The sequence below is a fragment of the Scyliorhinus torazame genome, chromosome 22, assembly GCF_047496885.1.
Source record: "Scyliorhinus torazame isolate Kashiwa2021f chromosome 22, sScyTor2.1, whole genome shotgun sequence".
Lineage (NCBI taxonomy): Eukaryota > Metazoa > Chordata > Chondrichthyes > Carcharhiniformes > Scyliorhinidae > Scyliorhinus > Scyliorhinus torazame.
The window spans coordinates 69,893,247-69,908,158 of NC_092728.1; the positions used below are offsets into that span (position 1 = coordinate 69,893,247).

A 14,912-nucleotide genomic window follows, 5' to 3' on the forward strand; every position below is an offset into this window, starting at 1 on the left:
CAACTTGAAAGCAACAGCAGACTTTAGAATTGAGGCGCTCTCTCTCCAACCTTTTTTAAACTTGAAATAAAAAATGGCTTTTGCAGCAAGGCCACCACTGTGCATCAGGGTTGGTGGCGAGAGGGGGAGTCCATCTCCTCCACCTCAACATAGTGGCACACTCTCATTGAACCAGCTGCACTCCACTCAGCCATGCCCAAGTGGCTGCCTGTCAATCATTTCTGTTAGCATTCAGTGACTTATAAACAAGGACATCAACACTTCCCAATTTCTCATCAATTAATACTCAGCATTTCTGCTTTTTCCTAGCAAAATGGATAATTTCACAGTTTTGCATGTTAAATTCTATCTGGCATGTTCTTGCGCATTCAGCCTGTATAAATCGCCTTGAAGCCTCTTTGCATCACATTACCAAGTTTTGCATCATCAGCAAACTTGGGAATATTAAAATTGAGCCCCACATGCAAATCATCCAAACCACCCTTGTGGTACCTCATGTCAAAGCTCCAAACCTAGGACTTGGCTTTCTCACTGTGCAACGGGATCCTCAACTTTCTGACCCATAGACCACAATCAGTAATGATAAACAACATCTCCACGATAATCCTCAATTCCAAGGCCCCACAATGCTGCGTGCTTAGCCCCCTACTATACTCCCTATACACACACACGACTGAATGGCAAAATTTGGCTCCAACTCCATCTACAGGTTTGCTGATGACACAACTGTAGTGGGTCGGATCTCGAACAACTATGAGTCAGAATACAGGAGGGAGATAGAAAACCTAGTGGACTGGTGTAACGATAACAATCTCTCCCTAAATGTCAGCAAAACTAAAGAGCTGGGCATTGACTTCAGGAAGCCAAGTATTATATCCCATGCCTGAATCAACAGGGCCGAGGTGGAGATGGTTGACAGCTTCAAATTCCTAGGTGTGCACATCACAAACAATCTGTCCTGCTTCACCCATGTCGATGCTATGACCAACAAAGCATAACGGCGCCTATACTTTCTCAGGAAACTAAGGAGATTCGGCATGGCCACATTGAGTCTTACCAGCTTTAACAGATGCATCATAGAAAGTATCCTATCTGGCTGAATCACAGCCTGGTATGGCAACTGCTCGGCCCAGGACCGGAAGTAAATACAGAGAGTCATAAACACAGCCCAGTCCATCACACAAACCCGCTTCCCATCCATTAACTCTGTTTACACCTCCCGCTGCCTTGGGAAAGTGGGCAGCATAATCAAAGACCTCTCCCACCCGGCTTATTCATTCTTCCAACTTCTTCCATCAGGCAGGAGGTACAAAAGCCTGAGAACACACACTAACAAATTCTTCCCCACTGTTATCAGACTCCTAAATGACCCTCTTATGGACTGATCTGATCTCGTCACACATCTTCTCTACTGAGTAGTACTACACTCTTGTATGCTTCACCCGATGCCTGTGTCTATATTTGTAGTTTGTCCCATGTATTTTCTTTTCATGTATTGAACGATCTGTCTGAACTGTACGCAGAACAATACTTTTCATTGTATTTCGGTACACGTGACAATAAACAAATTCAATTCAATCCAATCCTCACAAATCACAGCCTGAAAACCTGAGAATGACCCATGTATTCCTACTCTGTTTTCTGTCTGTTAACGAATTCTCAATCTATGCCAGAATATTATTCCAATTCTATGTTCTCTCATTTTCCTGACGTACCTCTTATGCAAAACCTTATCAAAAGCCTTCTGAAAATCCAAATACACATCCACAGGTTTCCCCTTATCTGCTGTGCTAGTTACATTCTCAAAACTCTCCAACAGGTTTTTCAAACATAATTTCCCTTTCATAAATCTATATTGACTCTGTTCAGCCCTATCATTCGTTTCTAACTGTCCAGTTCTCACATCCTTTATAATAAATTCTAGCATTTTCCCAACTATTGATATCAGGCTAACAGTTCTGTAGTCGCCTGTTTTCTCTCCTATCTTAAATAGTGGGGTTACATTTGCTACCTTATAATCTTCAGAAACTGTTCCAGAACCAGAATTCTGGAAGTTGACCATCAATGCATCCACTATCTCTATAGGGTGGCACGGTAGCACAGCACCAGGGTCCCAGGTTCGATCCCCAGCTTGGGTCACTGTCTGTGTGGAGTCTGCACGTTCTCCCCGTGTCTGTGTGGGTTTCCTCCGGGCACTTCGGTTTCCTCCCACAAGTCCTGAAAGACGTGCTGTTAGGTAATTTGGACATTCTGAATTCTCCCTCTATGTACCCGAACAGGCGCTGGAATGTGGCAACTAGGAGCTTTCACAGTAACTTCATTGCAGTGTTAATGTAAGCCTACTAAAGATTATTATAAATAAAAGGAAAAATTTAACTTACTATCTACACCTGCCACTATTTCCAATTAAGCAACCCAATACAGTTCAAATGCCACATATAAAGTTAACAAAACAGACCTGCAGACCTTTGGAGAGTGTAAGGCCTCTTCCTGTTGATTCCCTTATTTTTCATTTTTTTTACTTTGCCGTTATCATTTTTGATATATGGAAGATTCAGATTTTGAACAGAAGAACTCAGACTTTTTGGCAGAGATCGGAGGGGTTTGGTTTGATGATTGGCTGGTAGCCAATGGATTGGCTAAGGACTGTATCCTACCCAGCAACAGACAGTGATCAGGTTCAGCCAGGTGGAGTGTTTTCAGAGATCCCAGGGAGAAAGGTGTCAGATACTAAGCGAAGAAGCTGCGGGTTCTTTCTCTTTCGCAAAAAAAAGGTTTCCTGCTTGCTATTTCTGAGACTGCAGAGAAGTCTTGAGATAGTGATGAATCTATAGGCTGAAAACCATTAGCAGTCTGAAAACAAGAACGTCCAACTGAAAGCCTAGGCTAAAACAATCTAACTACTGGAAGATGTCCATCTGAAACAAAGAATTTTATTATTTTAGTGAACTAGGCCAGGGTGTCGTAACAAGAAAGAGATCCTTTTCAGGAATAACTTGAAAATCCTTCTGCCTTGTTAGATCCTTCTGCTTAACCTAACAGCATTTGGCAAAAATGCAAACTACAGACAAACCTCATTCCTACCATTAATTACATCATCTGTATTCCACGAATATATCCCATCATCTGCTTAGCTAGGACTAAATACAATCTCCATAAATGATCTATCTATTCGCCAAGGCATCTCCAGATATCCAAAAATACACATTACCCATCTTTGTGTAAACAAGTAAATGGTTAAAATCAATCATTACCTCACCTTTTATGGCACCTTAATTACAGCTTCAGTAGACGCACTGCTTGTATGTATTTTGAACCAGGGTTTTTAAATAACATTACTACTACAAATTGAAAATATAATGTATAACAATGTCTACATTCATCACACTTGCTCGGCCATTTCAGAGGGAATTTAACAGTCAACCATATTGCTATGGTCTGGAGTCACATGCAGGCCAGATCAAGTAAAGATGGTAGATTTCCTTCCCTAAAGAAGATTGGTGAACCCGATGGGTTTTTACAAAAATCAACAATGTTTTCACTGTCATCATTAAGTCTTTCAATTCCAGACTTACGTGGAATTCAAATTTCACCATCTGCCAAGGTGGGATTCGAATCCACCTCCTCAGTGTTACCCTGGATATCTGGATTAGTCCAGTGACAATACCACTACACCACAACCTCCCCTGATAAGTGGCAAGTAACATTCCCATCATGCAAGTGCAGGCAATGATGGTCTCTAACACTGAATCAACATCTTGGGGACCCCATTAATCAGGATCTTAATCAGACCTGCCACAATAATTCAACTGCCACAACAGCAGATGAAAAGATGAGAATTTTGAGTCAAATGTCTTGCCATATTTCTCCTCAAAAGACTTTCCATGATCTAGAAGATAAAAGTCAAGAGAGTGAATAAATACTCTCTACATGCATGGATGAGTGCAGCTCTAATAGCACTCAAGAAGCTTGACACCATCCTGGACACGGCAACCCCATTTGACATGCTTTGGCTGTAGTGTACACTATCAACAAATATACACTTCATCAGGAAACTAAGGAAATTCGGCATGTCCACATTAACTCTTACCAACTTTAACAGATGCACTATAGAAAGCATCCTATCTGGCTGCATCACAGCGTGGTATGACATCTGCTCGGCCCAAGACCACAGGAAACTTCAGAGAGTCGTGAACACAGCCCAGTCCATCACACAAACCTGCCTCCCATCCATTGATTCCATCTACACCTCCCACTGCCTGGGGAAAGCGGGCAGCATAGTCAAAGACCCCTCCCACCCGGCCTACTCACTCTTCCAACTTCTCCCATCGAGCAGGAGATACAAAAGTCTGAGAACACGTACGAACAAACTCAAAAACAGCTTCTTCCCCACTGTTACCAGGCTCCTAAACGACCCCCTTATGGACTGACCTATTAACACTACACCCCTGTATGCTTCACCCGATGCCGGTGTTATCGAGTGACATTGTGTTGCCCTATTATGTATTTTCTTTTATTTCCTTTTCTTTTCATGTACTTAATGATCTGTTGAGCTGCTCGCAGAAAAATGCTTTTCACTGTACCGTGGTACACGTGACAATAAACAAATCCAGTCCAATTTGCCAAGACTTGTCAGATGGTGCCTTCCAAGCCGGCAGTCTCTCCCAGCTGGATGGACCAGGGCAGAAGGGGCATGTGAATACCACCATCTCCAAGTCCACTGGTTTAGCTGGTTTAGCACAGTGGGCTAAATAGCTGGCTTGTAATGCAGAACAATGCCAGCAGCGCGGGTTCAATTCCCGTACCGGCCTCCCCGAACAGGCGCAGGAATGTGGCGACTAGGGGCTTTTACAGTAACTTCATTGAAGCCTACTTGTGACAATAAGCGATTATTATTATTATTATTACCTCCAAATCACGGACCACCCAGACTTGGAAATATATCACCATTTTTCCATTTTGGTCAAAATCCTGGAACTCTCTCCTAACGGCACTGTGGGAGCACCTTCACCATATGGGCTGCATCAGTTAAAGTAGACAGCGCTCATCATCACCTTGAAGGGATGTGCAATACAGATGGCCTTGCCAGCAAGATCCACATTTTGTGACTGAATAAAATGTCTATGTGTTCTGCTACTTACCTCTGCAAATACTGGAGGAATATCTGCAAATGTAGAGTTTAATTGAAAAGCAGGAAACATGTTTTATTTCCTACAGAGGGTGAAATTTGATTCTGATCTACAACTAGAATAGAGCTAAGCCATATTTAGCAGATTCTTTCAAGTCAATTTGCAACTATAAATTAATTATTCCACAGTGATATTTGTGAAGAGTGGAACTTTCCTGAAAATTCTCAAGGCCCCGGAATACTGTCAATCCATCACCGGTAAAGCCAACAAGAGGACAGTATTTCTGTATACCACCAAGAAAGATCTACAAAACTTTAAGTAAGCCATAAAGCTTTTAAGAGAAACCTTGGAGCAAGCTCAGAAACAAGCACCATCAAAAGTTCAATACAAGTCATTCAGAGAAATGAAAATACATTTGTCAGCAAACATTTCAGGATAAGATGAAATACAGTTTTGAGCACTTTATGAACATCTGAACTAGGAGCAGGAGTAGGCCATTTGGCCCTTCGTGTCTGCTCCCTCATTCAATAAGATCATGACTGATCTGAACATAACCTTCCACGTACCACGGTAACCTTTCACCTTCTTGTGTATTTACCTTTGCCTTGAAAACATTCAAAGGCTCTGCTTCCACTGCCTTTGAATTGAATCGCACTTCTCAATAATCAAACTTTAAATAATCTGACAAAGATGTACTATGTACATGGGACTAGGTTAGAGAGTGGGAGAAAATTAAAGACATCATGGTGTCAGCAAAATGTAAAGATTATTCAAAGTTAATTTAGCATTTCAGTACATCTGCATTACCTCAAAAATAGATTCATTGGTCAGGCGACTGAGCGCAGCAAATTCCAAAATCATGGTTCCAGCACAGGCTGTACAAGTATCCGACTCTGTGCCCGTTCGAGACAGAGGGCTTACGATTCCATACTTCAGATTTACCTACAATTAAAAATAAATTTTAATACTTTCCTCTAACCTTTATAACGGTTGTTTCACCAATGGTTTAAAAGAACCTCAGGAATTATTTTCTATGATATCAGTGATATACCATGATTCAGCCTGTCAAAGAATATAGGCAATAAAAAGATGGAGAACTGTAAATTAAATGCATCTGTGGTCTCGCTTTTTTCTTATTGCTTGTAGTATGAAACATAAAGACAAATCATATTTACAGTTGGAGAGTTTCTAAAAATAAAAGGGGCCAGGTTGAAACGATCTCCCACGATCCTAATTATACTTTATACTTACTCGTGGATATGGTAGTCCACTTGTGGTGTTAAAAGCTGGCAGAAGTCGATATCCTATGTCTCTAGCCATGTAAAGAAGTTCATCTTTATACCAATTCATCTTGTTTTTATTGTTTTTCAACATAGTTGCCATCACATGACCTCCCAACAACCCACTGCAACAGAAGTAAATATGTTTAAAACGTATTGCAGTTTTGTAACAAATGATTCCCCATTATGGGCAACTTCAAAATTACTAACCTCTATTATTTTAAATTAGCATTTGGGAGCGCTTCATCGTATTTCTGGTACTTGTCCTATTTAATTAAACTAGAATTCTCGAGCCAGGACTTTCCATGTCTGTACTTACCAACCTATGATTTGTCCACCCCTTAAAAGTGAATAATTGTTAGTTGATAAGCATGTGTAAAACCCTAATTTACAGGTGCCAGAAATGCAGATTTAAAACAAAGATCTGACTCACAAAATGTGTATAAGCATCGAACAAAACAGAACAGGACACAGATGATGATATCTGCCTGGAACACAGAAGACAGTCTGTGGATTGAATAATTGCCACTTCTTTTATTCTTTGAGGAAAGGTGGGTGTTAATGAGTGTTAATCCCAATTGCCCTTGAATTGAGTGGCTTGCTTTGCCATTTCAGACGGCAGTTTAGAGTCAACCACATTGTTGTAGATCTGGAGTCACGTGCAGGCACAGTAGCACATGGTTAGCACTGTTGTTTCACAGGGCCAGGGTCCCAGGTTCAATTCCCAGCTTAGGTAACTGCCTTCTGCACTTTTCCTCCAGGTGCTCTGGTTTTCTCCCACAAGTCCCCCCAAAAAGACGTGCTGTTAAGTAATTTGGACATTCCGAATTCTGCCTCCATGTACCCGAACAGGCGCCGGAGTATGGCAATTAGGGATTTTCACAATAACTTAATTGCAGTGTTAATGTAAGCCTACTTGTGACAATAATAAAGATTATTATGCAGAATAGACTACAGCAGGTAAGGGCAACAGATTATTTTTCTGAAGGACGTTACAACAATCGACATTTGTTTCATTGTTGTCAATACTGAGACCAGCTTTCAATTCCAGATTTTAAAAAATAGTACTTTAAATTCCACCAGGTGGGATTAGAGCCTATGTCCCCAGAGCATAAACCCAGGCTTCTGGATTGCTTGTCCAGTGACATCACGACTACACCACCATCTCCCACTTCATTTTTCTTCAATCAATTGCACAGTGGTTAGCACTGTTGCCTCACAGCTCCAGGGACCCGATGTTCACTTCCAGCCTTGGGTTACTGTCTGTGCGGAGTCTGCACATCCTCCCCGTGTGTGCGTGGGTTTCCTCCGGGTGCTCCGGTTTCCTCCCACAGTCCAAAGATGTGCAGGTTAGCTGGATTGGCCATGCTAAGTTTCCCCTTTGTGTCCAAAAAGTTAGGTGGGGTTACTGGGTTATGGGGATAGGGTGGAGGCATGGGCTTAAGTAGGGTGTATTTACTAAGGGCCGGTGCAGAATCGGTGGGCTGAATAGCTCCCTTCTGCACTGTAAATTCTATGATTCAAAGCTTTTTTTAAATTAGAATGAAATGTTGCTTTAATCCAATTTGCTATTCTTACTTGTTTTGGTAATTAATGTATTCTTCGTGCCACATACGATCATTGAACATAATAATAATAATCTTTATTAGTCACAATTAGTCTTACATTAACATTGCAATGAGGTTACTGTGAAAATCCCCTAGTCGCCACACTCCGGCGCCTGTTTGGTACACTGGGGGAGAATTCACAATGTCCAAATCACCTAACAGCAAGTCTTTCAGGACTTGTGGGAGGAAGCCCGGGCACCTGGAGGAAACCCACGCAGACACGGGGAGAATGTGCAGACTCCGCACAGACAGTGACCCAAGCCGGGAATTGATCCCAGGTCCCTGGCGCTGTGAAGCAACACTGTGCCGCCCATAACATAATGTCTGCCAATGTCAGTTTTAGCCAAAGACTATGAAGTATACTGGAGTTGCTTTAGCTGACTTCAGGAAATATATTAAGCCTTTGCTTTGTGCCTCCTCCAATGATCGGTGTGACATTTGAAGAATATTGTGCAGAAACTTTGTGGAGCGAGACTGTTACACTTTTTAATGACGTAACGTGATGGCATCAATATGCTCTGCTCTTGAAAAGGCATTTCCTTCCAGTTAAGAAAAAGTTACACTGGCACACTTAGTGGCCTGTTATTCCATAATTCAGAGTATAGCAGCCAAAGATTACATACATTATTTTCTGTTACACAGTAATTTTCCGATCTCAAAGCTCAAGCACCTTGAAAGTGGCCTGAGACAATATTTGCCTTAATCAAGCTAAAAAGTGGATAAGCATAGTGTAAAGTGACTTGTCCAAGAATATTTCCTCTCTTACATAGTTTAAAAATCACCGAATAGGAAGCCCATGTGCCAATCTCAGCGAGAAAGGATGTTCAATTGCCACACTGCTTTACAAAAAGCTGAGAAATGCAATGTATGAAAGAAAGCACTTTAGAAAGGCATCAAACCAGTGATATCCACTGTTGTAACTGGCCAATTTTGCAAATTCAGATAAATGGCCACCACTGCAGAGCTTTACTCACCCCAACACACGGATGTTTGTTTCAAATACTGAGACCACAACATCATTGTCGAATTGTACATGCAGTATCACGTTTTGCACTGCATCTTCAAATTCATCCAGTTTGTTCAATACCTTTGAATGAAACAGAAGAAAATACTAAACAGAATAAAATACTACTGTATCTAATTTTCAGAAATAACAACTTGGGCAAAGCAAATGGCAAAATGAGACTTAGAAAATCAAAACGTGGAGGTAAAAAATACAAAATACAAATTTGATGGGTGATCATCCCTAGCTCAGTATTGCTACCCAACGCAACAGCCCAAGTGGAAGCCTAGAAGTGGCCACCTGCCCTTTTGGCCGAGTATAGCGATGGAGAAAACAAAAGGGATTTCATAATCACATAAAATAAAAGTTATTCTCAACCTAATTGCTGTTTCTTTCCCCTGTAAAGTAACAGTTCACTGAGCTTGTATTCATTGAACTCAACGTGCGTTACAGCATGAAGAGGACCACTGAACTTCAGATAAATCATTCTGCCGCAATCCACATAATCTGTTTATTAATTTATTTTCAACTAAATTATTCCTAATTTTTACATTTCTCATTATGTATTTAAAATTAACAAACGATTCATTAAATGCATACTGTAATTTGCCCCACCCCCAACTTAAAAACACAAAAGTTCTTCCTGAGGTTTGTCACGACGGGAAATAGTGACTGAATGAGAGCAACATATAAATTCACCAACTAACCAAAGACATATCAAGCCCAATAAAGAGGATCTGTTTTTTTTTTTAAATACAAGAAAAGACACTAACCAAAGATGGATAACAGCAGTCACCTGGGGCGAAATTCTCCGGAAACGGCGCGATGTCCGCCGACTGGCACCCAAAACGGCGCCAATCAGACGGGCATCGCGCCGCCCCAAAGGTGCGGAATACTCCGCATCTTTGGGGACCGAGCCCCAACATTGAGGGGCTAGGCCAACGACGGAGGAATTTCCGCCCCGCCAGCTGGCGGAAAAGGCCTTTGGTGCCCCGCCAGCTGGCGCGGAAATGACATCTCGGGGCGGCGTATGGTCGGGAGCGTCAGCGGCCGCTGACAGTTTCCCACGCATGCGCAGTGGGGGGAGTCTCTTCCGCCTCCGCCATGGTGGAGACCGTGGCGGAGGTGGAAGGGAAAGAGTGCCCCCACGGCACAGGCCCGCCCGCGGATCGGTGGGCCCCGATCGCGGGCCAGGCCACCGTGGGGGCACCCCCCGGGGCCAGATCACCCCGCGCCCCCCCCCAGGATCCCGGCGCCCGCCCGCGCCGCCTTGTCCCGCCGGTAAGGTAGGTGGTTTAATTTACGCCGGCGGGACAGGCAATTTATCGGTGGGACTTCGGCCCATCCGGGCCGGAGAATAGAGCGGGGGGGCCGCCAACCGGCGCGGTGCGATTCCCGCCCCCGCCGAATCTCCGGTACCGGAGACTTCGGCAACCGGCGGGGGCGGGATTCACGCCAGCCCCCGGCGATTCTCCGACCCGGCGGGGGGTCGGAGAATGTCGCCCCTGATGTCTGATATTGTAAGTGACAACTTTCCTAGATGAATTGCACTGCTCTGAGGTGCTGCATGGAATTTCACACCTGGGGGGTATCAAGGTCCACGTCAAACAAGGACTCTTGAAAGGAATGCATCAAAAATACAAAGTGCTGGACTTTTAATTCACTGTAATTCAGTCAAGACAACAGCGACCCAGTCAGTTACACCCCACCAGACACTCAAAAGCCCCAGTGAAGGATGAAATTCTATTATCTCAAAATGTGCGAAAATGTTTCTGAGATGAAAGATCACAAAACTGTGATTACCTGGGCAGGAATTTTCCAGACCCCACAGCAAAAGTGGTTTGACCGCCAATGGAATCTTCTGCTCCCACCGAACTCAATGGGATTTTGCATGGCTTGCAATGGCAGGTGTTTTGGGAGGTTATTCGGGAGGCACAACAGAAATTCATCCCAAGGAGGAGGAAACATGCTAAGGAGAGGACAAGGTATCCATAGCTGACGAGGGAAGTCAAGGACAGCATAAAAGCAAAAGAAAAAGCATACAAAGTGGCAAAAATTAGTGGGAAGCCAGAGGATTGGGAAGCCTTTAAAAGCGAGCAGAGGACAACGAAAAAAGCAAGGGGGAAGACGATGAAATTTGACTGCAAGCTAGCTAGTAATACGAAAGAAGATAGGAAGTCACCAGTGGGATGCCAGAGCTCCAGAAGAATCAGGGTGCAGAAGTAAGTGCAGTGGCCATCATTAAGGAGAAGGTTCTGGGGAAATGGAAAAGTCTGAAGGTGGATAAATCACCTGGATTGGATGGACTAAACCCAAGGTTCTGAAGGAGATTACTGAGGGGATTGCGGGGGCATTGGTGGTGATCTTTCAGGAATCACTGGAGGCAGAGAGGGTCCCAGAGGACTGGAAAGTAGCTAATACAACACCACTGTTTAAGAAGGGAGGGAGGTAGAAGACAGGAAATTATAGGCTGGTTAACCTGCCTTCGGTCATTGGCAAGACTTTAGAGTCCATTATTAAAGATGACATCGCGGCGTACTTGGAAGTGCGTGGTAAAATACGACTGAGTCAGCACAGCTTCGTCAAGGGGAGTTCATGTCCGACAAATCTGCTAGAGTTCTTTGAGGAGGTAACAAGGAAGTTAGAGAAAGGAGAACAAGAGGATGTGATATATTTAGATTTCCAGAAGGTTTTTGACAAGGTGCCGCATAGCAGGCTCTTAAATAAATAAGTTAAGAGCTGATGGTGTTAAGGGCATGATCGAGGAATGGATAGAGGCAGACTGATAGAAGGCAGAAAGTGGGGATAAAGCCGCCTTTTTCAGGATGGCAACTGGTGACTAGTGGTGATCCTCAGGGGTTGGTGTGGAGACCACAACTTTTCACAATATACATTACCGATTTGGAAGGAGGAACTGAAGGCACTGTTGCTAAATTTGCAGATGATACAAAGATCTGTAGAGGGATAGGTAGTATTGAGGAAGCGGGGGGTTGCTGTAAAAGGACTTGGATAGGCTAGGAGAGTGGACAAAGAAGTTGCAGACAGAATACAATGTGGAAAAATGTGAGATTATGCACTTTGGAAGGAGGAATGGAGGCATAGACTATTTTCAAAATGGGGAAATGCTTAGGGAATCAGAAGCACAAAGGGACTTGGGAGTCCTTGTTCAAGATTCTCTTAAGGTTAACGTGCAGATTCAGTCGGCAGTCAGGAAGGCAAATGCCATGTTAGCATTCATGTCAAAAGGGCTAGGATACTAGAGCAGAGATATACTTCTGAGGCTGTCTACGGCTCTGGTCAGACCCTGTTTGGAGTATTATGAGCAGTTTTGGGCCCCGTATCTAAGAAAGGATGTGCTGGCTTTGGAATGTGTCCAGAGGAGGTTCACAAGAATGATCACGGGAATTAAGAACTTGTTGTATGAGGAAAGGTTGAGGACTGAGTCTGTACTCATTGGAGTTTAGAAGGATAAGGGGGGATCGTATTGAAACTTACAGGATACTGCGAGGCCTGGATAGAGTGGACATGAAGAGGATGTTTCCACTAGTCGGAAAAACTAGAACCAGAGGGCACATTCTCAAACTAAAGGGGACGATCCTTTAAAACAAAGATGAGGAGGAATTTCTTCAGCTGAATCTGTGGAACTCTTTGCCGCAAAAGGCTGTGGAGGCCGAATCACTGAGTGTCTTTAAAACAGAGATAGATAGGTTCTTGATTAATAAGGGGATCAGGAGTTATGGGGAAAAGGCAGGAGAATGGGGATGGAAAAATATTTTCCATGATTGAATGGCAGAGCAGACTCGATGGGCCGAGTGGCCTACTCCTGCTCCAATGTCTTATGGCGCCCATCCTGCCACCGGGAACACTGGCGAGGGTAAACATTGGCCGGGCCGGAAGACCCGCCAGAGGGGGGGGGGAAATTCTGCCCTTCGTCTACAACAATAACTGCGAGGCATGTGAATCAAAAGTTCTTTGGGAACATCCAAACTGGAGGTTTAAGAACGGGTTTTGCAAAGTCAGAAACCAAGAGAAATCATTCATGTCATCTGGAAAAGAACTGCTGAAAAAAGCAGCGAGAGGTCTCCCTCTCTCTCTGAAGCGAACAGTACCTCCATTAGACTGCAATATCTGAACTTCAATTCGATGCCAGGATTGTAAAGGATACCACTTCACCTCAAACGGCCACAACATTCAACAAACTATGCTCCACGGACAAGAGAAAGGACATAATCACATATTCTTTTAATTTGGACTTCAATTTTCTTCTGATATCTGCACGTGTTGTTGCATCTTTGTTATATTTTCCTCGGACTTTGTAACTAATAAACATACTCGCTGAGTCAAGAAAGCCTGGTTTGATTGGCTCCTTCTTTTAAAAATGAAATACGTTTGGATAGGAAAAGGCATTCATGGGGAAACAAAAAAGCTTTGTGATCAATTGAGCGAGCTGAAATAAAGGGAAGACAGTTCACTCCATCTCCACCTGTTGTAACAAATTAAAGGAAAAACAACTGCAAACATCTTACTATGAAAGTGTTGTAAGGTTGTATGTTGTCTCCTGAAGAGGTCTGTGGGTTGTATGGTTGAATAACAACCAATTAATAACACAGAACGATAGACATATATCCAGTATACTGTTCTCTCACGACTCACTCCTACATTCTACTACTCTCATGTGACTTTCTTCTACATCATGTGAGTCTCCCATTTCCCCAGTCCTACATTAACCCTTAAAGTCTCAGAATCCACATTTAAATTACTTGTTCATCAACTGGCAGGAATTCTGTCAATTGCTACAAAAGGAACTAAGGTTAGACAGATCTCACAAAAAATATGGATGCCCAAGATGTATGGGTCCAGTGTTAACAATTTATAAACTTTGGCTATTGGTATACACTGAACTACACATTAGACCAGCAGCCCAATACTTTCACATATTTATGTACTGATTTTCATAGAAAAACAAAAAGTATATCTAAATCGATCAAACAAAAATGGAGATAATTTTCCTTACCCAACTCTCCCCCCTCCCCACCCCATGAAATCAGAACAAGTTACAATACTTACAACAAGTGTATCTAATGTATCAATAAGAGTGAGTGAAAACCTGGAAATGAAAACAAAATTAAAATGATGAAGGTGAAAAATAGTTTAGCATGGATAAAAATTTCAATTGCTCTTTATTTTAAACTTTGAGCTTTCTTCCTCTGTTGTCTGTGAACCTTCATTTTCTTAAGTTATAATATAATTAGAACTAAAATTTCAGCTAGGTTGCTTTAATACATGTTCTACTGTACAATGCAAACGGATTGTACACCAGTCCGAAGTCCTATTTCAATAAACATACAACTGTTTGAAGGCAGCGGATCACAATTGGGGTTAATGATTTTTTGCAACTTACAGTAGAGTTCTAATAATAATAATCTTTATTAGTGTTACAAGTAGGCTTACATTAAAACCGCAGTGAAGTTACTGTGAAAAACCCATAGTCGCCACACTACGGCGCCTGTTCGAATACACAGATGGAAAATTCAGAAAGTCCAATTCACCTAACAAGCACATCTTTCAGGACCTGTGGGAGGAAACCCACGCAAACATGGGGAGAAAATGCACGCTCCGCAGGCAGTGACCCAAGCCAGGAATTGAACCTGGGCCCCTGGCACTGTGAAGCAACAGTGCTAACCACTATGCTGCCGTGCCGCCCATAGTTCTAATTGGAACATGGCCAAAAATATTCAATTTTTCAGTGCAGTTGAGAAATATGTTCACAGTAACATTCAACAAGTAATAATGTATTTAAGGAGCACTTAAAACATAAAATAAACAATATTCAATAAGGAAAGCCTCGTCAAGTGATCCTAAATCATCACAAAAGTTTGGGTGCAGACTTTGT

The 14,912-nt window shown here is 42.8% G+C and overlaps 1 protein-coding gene across 3 annotated transcripts in view; it reads right to left on the reverse strand.

Annotated features, from left to right (window-relative positions):
- Positions 1-14,912, reverse strand: part of LOC140399117 (ER degradation-enhancing alpha-mannosidase-like protein 3) — a 70,077-nt gene that overhangs the window by 35,562 nt on the left and 19,603 nt on the right. Inside the window, exons 4-8 of one of the 3 annotated variants that reach the window (XM_072488293.1) lie at positions 14,087-14,126; positions 10,823-11,014; positions 8,991-9,103; positions 6,381-6,534; positions 5,937-6,071 (exon numbers count right to left, since the gene is read on the reverse strand). In XM_072488293.1, coding sequence (XP_072344394.1) covers positions 5,937-6,071; positions 6,381-6,534; positions 8,991-9,103; positions 10,823-11,014; positions 14,087-14,126 — 634 coding nt within the window. The remainder of the gene's footprint in view (positions 1-5,936; positions 6,072-6,380; positions 6,535-8,990; positions 9,104-10,822; positions 11,015-14,086; positions 14,127-14,912) is intronic. The other 2 variants (XM_072488294.1, XM_072488295.1) reach the window with 2 other exon arrangements.